Genomic DNA, 9,511 nt, shown 5'->3' with positions numbered 1-9,511 from the left:
TAAAAGTTTCCAAGACAGCTTTAATGTGTCGTTTATATAGCAAATGTAATTGCAAATGTAAATGTTAGCTTTAATAAAAATCAACCCCCGAGACATAATATTGTAGAAACACTGCAAAACTACATTAATGGCAAATACCAATTAAGCTTTTCTTCCTAAAGTGTGTTTTGCTGGGACTATGTATTCTTTGGGAATACTTTGTCATTATTATGCAAATATACAACAATTTTGCATTCACATATTATAACATCTTTGTCTATGATCCTAAATGAAATGATTCATAATTTGAGCTGTTTGGATTTCTCTATCCAACTTATTTTTCCCAAGAGTGGGCACGGTAATTTGAAAACTTAATGTTTTCTGGTGTCATTCGCTGCCCTCTAGCTATTTTTAGCTGTACAAAACAGCTTGTTTTGCTGCTTGATATTGCAAACTGGTGTGTCGTACCATATTATATTAATTATCTTAATTATGAGCACACTGGTTTGTAGTGCAAACAGTTTCAACGTTTACTGCACTTTGTTATTCTTCTCGTTATTTCCGTATAGCAGCCAGTAAACCGTCTCATACATTTAATAACTTCACTATACCATTGTCATGATCCAAAACTAGCAATATTTTTATATTGCTAAAACCTTGTACTGTAAATGCAGAAATAGCAAGTGATATACATCAACTTTTAATTATACAGTCAATTATACTGATGTGTTCTTCATAATAAATAATATGGTTAAATATAGTCTATAGTTATGTTGACAGGACAAAGTTAGCTCATGGTGAGGGCTATTCTGACCATATGTCTCACACACCACTGGAAAGTACTGCTCATTGTAACAATCATTACATGTCCACATGTGGGTGTCATTTCAGAGTTACTGTCACTATGGTTAAAACACACGCCTTGTTTGGGTTCGTTTTATAATATTTGTGGTCAGACTGGACCAAATGGAGCAACACCTAAGCAGCAATAGACCAGACAAACATTGTAAATGACTAAACAACAGAAGAGAAAAAAATCTGTTTTGGTGAACAATGTAAACAGTCATGTCCAGCATGGTGATGGAAATGAATCCAGACTTGCCCCACCTTAAGTCATTAAAATGTAAATTTGGAACAACAGAGAAACAGTTCTTCCATTTGTAGTCTATTAATTATGCTCACTGAGCCACACCGCTAGAATTTATTAGCTTTTTACGCATTTAACTAATTTATTTACATGGTAATGCAATTCTCTCCTAAAAGCTAGAATTGAAAAAAGAATACACAATATTAAACTATATTAATTGGTGTTGTGTACAGTGTTTTGAGGTTAATGGGATAGTTCATCTAAAAATGAAATTTCTGTCATCATTTACTCACCCTCATGTCGTTCCAAACACCCTTGATTTTAAATATATTTGAAAGAATGTTTAAGCTGTTTTTGTCTATACAATACAGTTCCACCAATTGGATTTCATTGTATGAAACACACTGAAGAAATGATTCAAATATCTTCTTTTGCATTCCACAGGAAGAAAACAAAAATCATACATGATGAGGGTGAGTAAATGATGACAGAAATGTAATTTTTCTTTAGATTATCCCTTTAAAGTATTAGTTCACCCAAAGATTAAACAAACTCAGGCCATTCAAAATGTATTTGACTTTCTTTTTCTTCAGTAGAACAGTAAAGAAGATTTTTTGGTGATTCATAAAATTTATATCAATGGGTACTGTCACTTTAAGAGTAAAGAAAGAAATTAAATTAGGTTAAACTGTGTCTCCCGATGACATACTGAGGTCTTATGAAGTGAAACGATGAACCTGAACCTGAATGGATTACAGGTAATAATGTTATAAATAATGTTCAATTTCTGAACATTCTGAAACTTTATTCATACAGACCAAATAATTTACTTCATTAGACCTCAATATATTGACAGGAATCATGGCGATTGATTCTGTGTTTTTATATCTGCTTTTTTTCTCTCAAAGTGACAGTACCCTTGACTTGCATTTTATGAATCACCAGGGATCATGGCTTTAGCCAAAAATCCTCTTTACTGTTCAGCTAAAAAAAAAGTGGCCTGATGGACTGAGGGTGAGTAAACACACAGCAAATTTTCTGTTTTGGGTGAACTATTCCAGGAGAAGTTCACCCAAAATGGAAAATTTGCTGTGTTTACTCATGAATGAAAATGTTGTCAATAATTACTCACCCTCATGTAGTTTCAAACTTGTACGACCTTTGTTCATCTTTGGAACACAAATTAAAATATTTTTTATGAAATCCAAGAGCTTTGTGACCCTGCATAGACAGCAACGCAACTACTACATTCAAGGCCTAGAAAGTAGAAGGTCGATCTCTTTTTAGTTCATTCTGCTTCAAATAAGTAAGGCTGGGCAAAAAAAAAATTGCAAGCCCGTCAAAATCTTCACATGGACTATTTTAATGATGGCCTTACTACTGTTCTGGGTCTTGAATGTGTCATTTGTGTTGCTGTCTGTGCAGGGTCAGAAAGCTTTTGGATTTAATGTGTGTCTTAATGTGTGTTCCAAAGATGAACGAAAGTCCTATGGGTCATTAATTGCAGAATAAAATCTTTTGTGTGAACTATCCCTTTAAGCAGTGCTTTTTGTTTGGAATGAAACAGAAGGTAAATATAAAATCACTGATGATATACAATGTAATATCATGTATATTGGTGCAGTCTCAGTTGATATATTGAGCTCCACCATGTGGAATGATCTCTGAAACACCCCATCCAATCACATTCCCACGGCTATCACAGGATCCATCTTGATCGGAAAACTCTTTAATCCTCTCTGCATCCAGCACGTGGTCCCACATGTTCACCCCAGTCATTTTTCCAGTGAAGGCAACCGATGAGTCCAGATCTCTGTAGATACCCGACCGACTGCGCTCTTGCCCCAGCAGAATGAATCCATCACCCGGCAATACATGGCCTTCGGCTACTCCAGGCACTCTGGCAACATTCTCTCCATTCACCCACAAAGTGGCCAGCCCCTGCGCTGAGCTCCAAGCTGCACAGAAGTGTCCCCACTGCCCATCTGTTACTACACTGTGAGCTTCCACTAGATGGGTCTCACTGCCCACCGTGAGGAGCATCGAGTGTCTTGCCAAAAGAAGCTGGAGCTCTTGAGGGTTTTTCTTAGTGCCGTAAGAGAAAAGCACTGTTCTATTAAGAGACTGAGTCACTTTGGCCCACAGACAGATGGTTAATGATTGTAGGGACATGGACGTGGACGGTGATACCTCTGCGAAAATGTGCTTGGAGCGCATTGGGAATAATAAAGCCATTTCACAGCCTTTAAAAAGAGAAAGAGAGGGCACAAAATTAAAGTCATTATTGGTAGTAAAGTGTTATGTATTATAGTAAAGTGGTGGGAAATCTCAGAAATCTTTTGTAGGATTATATGCCTTTACCGTCACTTTTTGTGTCTTCTATTGATTGTTTCTCATTATTACTGTTTTTGCTGTTTTTTTAAAATCAATTAAACTCAACCTTGTTGAAGATAAGTGATGGATAGATACAGCTGAGGTAAAAGTGTACACCCCATATAAGAATTAATGTGTTTTTGCAATGCAATTTCTTTTATACATTTGGTAGTTGCCTTATGTTTTACAGGGTATTTCAGTTAAGAGTGTGATGATATGTTCTGTGTGTCGAATAGTTGTTTTGTGGTGTCTGCCTTCTCAGGGTCATCTGTCAGGCAGGAAACCAGTTCGGTGCGGCTGCACTCTGTTCCTAGAGATTGTTCACTTCCTTATACCTGCTCTGTATTTTTCCTTCCCATATGTAGAAGTATTTTCTTAAATGATATGTGAACCCCCGCCTACTTGAAGGTTTGTAAGGGTGCTGTATAAAAGATGGGACTGCCCCATCTTCTTTAGTAGAGAACAATAAACCACTTGTTAATTCATTGGTGTGTTGTTGCCTATTCCAAGCGCTTGTTGCTGATCCACTCGACAGACCAGAAAAACTGCAGTGACCCAGAACAGAGGTTCTTACACCCCATTTTCAGAAACTGCTAAATGTTAATTATTTTACCACAATAAGATACAATACAATTATTCAAATATTGTTTTTTTAGTACTGACAAGAGAAAATTACCCATTCAAAAGTTTACACCCCCTTTACTCTTAATACTGTGTTCTTACCTGAATGATCCACAGCTGTTTTTTGTTTAGTGATAGTTGTTCACGAGTCCCTTGTTTGTTCTGAACAGTTAAACTGCCCGCTGTTCTTCAGAAAAATCCTTCAGGTCCCAGCATTTTTGTGTATTTGAACCCTTTCCAACACTGACTGTATGATTTTGAGATCCATATTTTCACACTGAGGACAACTGAGGGACTCATATGCAACTATTACAGAAGGTTAAAATGCCCTCTGATGCTCCAGAAAGAAAAAACATGCATTAAGAGCTGAGGGATGAAAACTTTTTGAATTTGATCAGGGTGAATTTAACTTATTTTTTTCTTCTGGGAAACATCTACGTATCTTCTGTAGCGTCTGAAGTACTAAATGAAAAAAATATGATATTTAGGCAAAGTAAGTAAAATGTACACATCTCCATTCCGTTCAAAAGTTCATTCCGGCTTTTAATGCATCGTTTTTCCTTCTGAAGCATCAGTGAGTGTTTGAACCTTCTGTAATAGTTGCATATGAGTCCCACAGCTGTCCTCAGTGTAAAAAAAGATGGAAAGGGTTCAAATACACATAAATTCTGGAAAACCAAAGATTTTTTTCTGAAGAACAGCAGGCAATTTAACTGTTCAGGACAAACAAGGCACTCATGAACAACTATCACAGAAAAGAAAAAAGAAAAAAAAGAAAGAAAAAAAAAACATCTGTGGATCATTCAGGTAAGAACACAGTATTGTGGACTATATGTAAACATCTTTTATGTGAAATATCTTATTCAGGTCAGTACTAAATAAACAATAACATGCATTTTGTATGATCCCTCTTATTTTAGTAAAATAATAACATTTTGCAGATTTTGAAAGAGGGATGTCAACTTTTGACCAACTGTAGGTAGATAGATAAATGCCTTTATGGATTACTAAATTAAATTAAACAATATTACATTAAAAAAACTGTGAAATCAATGATCTGGATTTCCTACAGTTGAAACATCTACCTGAGGGCAGAAACCGGTGTGCTGTTGCTCGTTGGAAAAAGGCCAGCTGGGCATGTACCCTTTGGAGATCCGCAACGGTGGCCATTAGTGCTCTCTCCAGCTTCCCGCTATCTGCACTGCTTGCTTCTTGTTCCTTTGGATAAGTGGAGAAAGACTTCATGGCCACTTGCCCCAGGCCTGGTCCTAACAGTGAGCTGCTCTCCAGTTTGGTGAGACGGGTGGCCTGGTTCCTGCTGAACTGAATGAGCTGCTGCAGCGTCTCGTTGTTTTGGGCTTGGTATGTATCCGCAGCCTCTCTGAGCTGCTCCATGGCTTGGTTCAGATTGCGGTTCATCTGTTCACTTATACATTTGCAGGTGTTTTCTGAAGCCTGGACGCATGCTTTGTTGTTGTTAAGCTTATGGATCTCCTTCTGTATGCTGTCCATCTCCACCTTCACCATGTCTTCATTCTGCTGCAAGAGCATGTTTTGCTTCATCTGAGAGTCCTCCAACATGATGAAGAGTTTTTCCCAGCGTGAGAGGTCTTGAGGCGGACAGGGAATTTGCGTACCTTTTGCTGTGACACAAAAAGTATGGTTTTATCTGCTCTGTGTTGCTGCAACATAACCAGTATTAAAGGAGAAGTTCACTTCCAGAATGAAAATTTTCTTATAATTTACTCACCCCTATGTCATCCAAGATGTTCATGTCTTTCTTTCCTCAGTGGAAAAGAAATGAAGGTTTTTGACGAAAACATTCCAGAATTTTTCAACATGTAGTGGACTTCAATGGTGGCCAAAATTGCAGTTTCAATGCAGCTTTAAAGGGCTCTACACGATCCCAAAAGAGGAATAAGGGTCTTATCTAATGAAAATGAGATGGAGTTTTTCACCCTACCCTAATTTTTTAAACCAAAGTGCGCCGAAAAACTAACCACATGTGTTTTCCAACTTGATTACACAATGCGTGAAGTTATGCATGCGCAAGACAAACATTTTTGTGGTTAAAAAGTATATATATATATATATATATATATATTATTATTATTATTATTTTTTTTTTTTTTTTTTTTTTTTTTCTTTAAGAAAATGACAGTTGTTAAATAAGACCCTTATTCCTTGTCTGGGATTGTGTTGAGCCCTTCGAAGTGGCATTGAAACTGCAATTTGGACCTTCAACCTGTTTGCCACCATCAAAGTCCACTATATGTAAAAATCTACATATAGTGTAGATTTTAATTTAATTTCTATGCGACTAAAGAAAGAAAGACATGAACATCTTGGATGACATGGGGGTGAGTAAATTATTAGGAATTTTTCATTCTAGAAGTGAACTTTTACTTTAAAAGGTAATTTAATCATATAACAATTCAAAACAAAATTTACTTAGAATGAAATAAATAACATTGACATTTTTGTGGTTTGTTGTCATCCTTTGTGCTTTCCAGGGCTGCCGCTAAAGCTTTTGTTGTGGCCACAAGGATTGTTAGCTGTCACTTTGCTAAACTCTCAGAGACAAGTTCTCTGAAAATGAATAACCTTTATGATGCTCATAAGCATCCTCTGGTTAATATGTTGAAGATCCAGGCTTGGGTTTGCAGGAGAGTGTCAGTGGAAAGGTATGTAAATGTCAAATGTCAGGAAACCTGCCAACACTTCTGTATTTTTGAAAGTTATGGGTCATGACTTATGATATTATGCTTTAGCTTTAGAAATACAGGTATTCAAATATATTTGGGTTGTTGATCGAATATATTTTTTTTTAAATGGCCATATCCAGTGATGTAAATGCTTTAAAACTTTTTAGTATGCATGCAGCTTCTATGGCATCTCAGTTAAGAGATTATATGAAATATTTGTGCTTTAAAAAAGAATTTATCACACCATAGGTGCATTTAAATCATGTGAAAAGCATAAATGTGACCCTGGACCACAAAACCAGTCATAAGGGTCTTTTTTTTTTTTTTAATTGAGAGTAATACATCATCTGAAAGGTGAATAAATAAGCTTTCCGTTGGTGTATGGTTTGTTATGTTTGTTATTATATGACAATATTTGGCCAAGATGGAACTTTTTAAAAATCTGAAATCTGAGGATGCAAAAAATCTAAATATTGAGAAATTCACCTTTAAAGTTGTCCAAATGAAGTTCTTAACAATGCATATTACTAATCAAAAATTAAGTTTTGATATATTTACAGTAGGAAATGTACAAAATATCTTCATGGAACATGATCTTTATTTAATATCCTAATGATTTTTGGCATAAAAGAAAAATCTATATTTTGATCCATACAATGTATTTTTGGCTATTGCTACTTAAGACTTTAAAAGGTTTTGTGGTCTAGGGTCACAAATGTGATTTAAAAAAATGCACATATTAATAATAATATTAATTTGTTACACATCAAGACCATATAAAGTTGACTGGTGAAGACAAAAAATAATAATTTTAACCTAAAATCTTAAAAACTTCAACTACTCATTTATTCAATAGTTCTCATGCAATAATAATTATTTTAAAAAGTAATAAGTATTTTAAAAAGTAAAATGAGAAGCAAAATTTCAGTACATCAATGTGTATAAAAACAAAGCGACATCTGGAATTGAAAAGTACTTACTTTGCAGCCGTTCGCCATTGGAGATTTCATTATAGAAGTAATCCTCTCCATATTCATAACCAAACACATTCCTACTCAAAAAGCAGGGCAGGCAGAGGGCCAGCACGGCCCCGGGCGCATACATTCTGATGTTAATGTTGGTCTGTATGTTAGTCTGCCCCTGCATGTAATCAAATTATTTTGAAGTAAATCAGATGTTCCACAGCCACAAAGATGCCTCGTGGTCGTTCCTGTGTTATTACACAGTCACCGTTCCTCATGTGCCTGGAAGCCCACTGAGCGTACATGAGGCTGAGCAAGCTCTTTTAAACACAGCACTCAGAGCAGGGCTGTCACAGTGTGAGTAATGCTTTGTTGGAGGTGGGCAGCATATGTGATGTACTCAAATGTCACAGTCTCCACCACTGGTTGGGCAAGAAGTTGTCATGGGGGTGTGGAAAGGAAAAGAAGGAAAGGGGTTGGGACTTCCCAAAGGGGATTTCTGCCTCAGGTCAAGGTGGAAGCATAGAGAGAGAAAGATTTGGGCAAAAAGATGTTTGATCTGGGGCGTTGCTATAGGGCTGAGGAAATAAATCAATGCATGACGAATTGAGTAACGATTTTTACATTGTCTCTGAGATTTTCCGAACGCTTCGCAATTCCGTGCTTAGTTTTTAACAGCAGATGATACTTCATGCTTTATAAACAGATGTACTGTGTTTGCTTCCTGTTGCTAACACACACTTGAACCTAAAATAATCATTCATAAAGTTCAAAAATTTTGAAGCGAATTACAAGGGTGTTCACAGGGAGCTGTGTATAGAGTGTTTGCTCTTGCGTCATGATTTGCCTCACGATACTGGTGGTAAGGCTACTGGGATGTTAACAACAGCATGGATTGCACAGTTAATATACTGAATACATTGATCTGCTAATTTATGCTGTCTAAGTCACAGGAAAATATGTGTGGAAGCTGCTAAATCATATAAAGGCTATATATTTTTCTATACTTTAAGCTCAAATCGGAAATATACCTGCGGTTCACTGATCCTGGGTCAGTAAGCGACGGCATTACCACTAAACCTCGTAACGCCATTGGCTCGTTAAACTGTCAGTCAAACCGTATTATTCCTCTCGCCTCTCTCGTGAATGAAGTGCGGCGCGCAGTTTGAAGCATTTCAGCTCGTTTGTAGACTTAAGGTAAATAAAGAACTGTTGATTGAAAAAGTACATGTTTTCTGTATTTATAATACAGCATTGTATTTATAAAGGCTAATGTTTTTTTGCATTTGAGGAGATGAGAAGAGTGTCTTTGTGCTGCCCTTGGTATATGTGCAGTATATAACTTGACAGCCAGGTAAACTCTTTCTTGACATCAAGACTCTGAAGACATTAACTCTTCGTCCACAGGTTTATTGACGTTTGCGAAGAAAGGTGAAACTGAAATGTACAAAAGGCGTAATTAACACTTAGCTTGCCTTTTAAATGTACACATTCTCAAAAGAAATGAATTAAATCAATGTTTTCCTTTTTCCTTTATCTGTTACATGAATTTAAACAGACATTTTTTATTGTAAATGTATTAATATAAACTTTTACTGAACTAGGAACAGAAAGACCATTACCACAACAAAAAGTCCCTTAACTATAGTGAGGTAGATAGAAAGTGACAGGCTTCTAACAATCAGCTTCCTAGAATGTAACACTGTCTCAAAATACTGATCTGCAATCGTAGATCTTGTTTAAAACATTCAGTACATACCCACGATGCTACAACAGGCATAAGA

The 9,511-nt window shown here is 36.3% G+C and overlaps 1 protein-coding gene across 1 annotated transcript; it reads right to left on the bottom strand.

Annotated features, from left to right (window-relative positions):
- On the bottom strand, nt 1-8,030 carry ptx3b (pentraxin 3, long b). Its single transcript, XM_073849201.1, has 3 exons — nt 7,746-8,030; nt 5,146-5,703; nt 1-3,309 (listed from the first exon to the last, which is right to left on the bottom strand). Exons 1-3 carry the CDS (start codon nt 7,909-7,911, stop codon nt 2,693-2,695), a joined length of 1,341 nt encoding a protein of 446 aa, XP_073705302.1. The 5' UTR covers nt 7,912-8,030; the 3' UTR covers nt 1-2,692.
- Between the last annotated feature and the right edge of the window lie 1,481 nt (nt 8,031-9,511).

Source organism: Garra rufa, chromosome 10, assembly GCF_049309525.1.
Source record: "Garra rufa chromosome 10, GarRuf1.0, whole genome shotgun sequence".
NCBI lineage: Eukaryota > Metazoa > Chordata > Actinopteri > Cypriniformes > Cyprinidae > Garra > Garra rufa.
This window is presented reverse-complemented; position numbering and strand designations above follow the sequence as displayed.

What these genes read in the sequence shown, in the direction of transcription:
- ptx3b (XM_073849201.1), bottom strand. Translation starts at nt 7,911, where the DNA reads ATGCAGGGGCAGACTAACATACAGACCAACATTAACATCAGAATGTAT. An exon ending in CAATGGCGAACGGCTGCAAA is followed by an intron (nt 5,704 to 7,745) that starts GTAAGTACTTTT and finishes TTTGTGTCACAG; the next exon opens with CAAAAGGTACGCAAATTCCC. An exon ending in ACACCGGTTTCTGCCCTCAG is followed by an intron (nt 3,310 to 5,145) that starts GTAGATGTTTCA and finishes CTCTTTTTAAAG; the next exon opens with GCTGTGAAATGGCTTTATTA.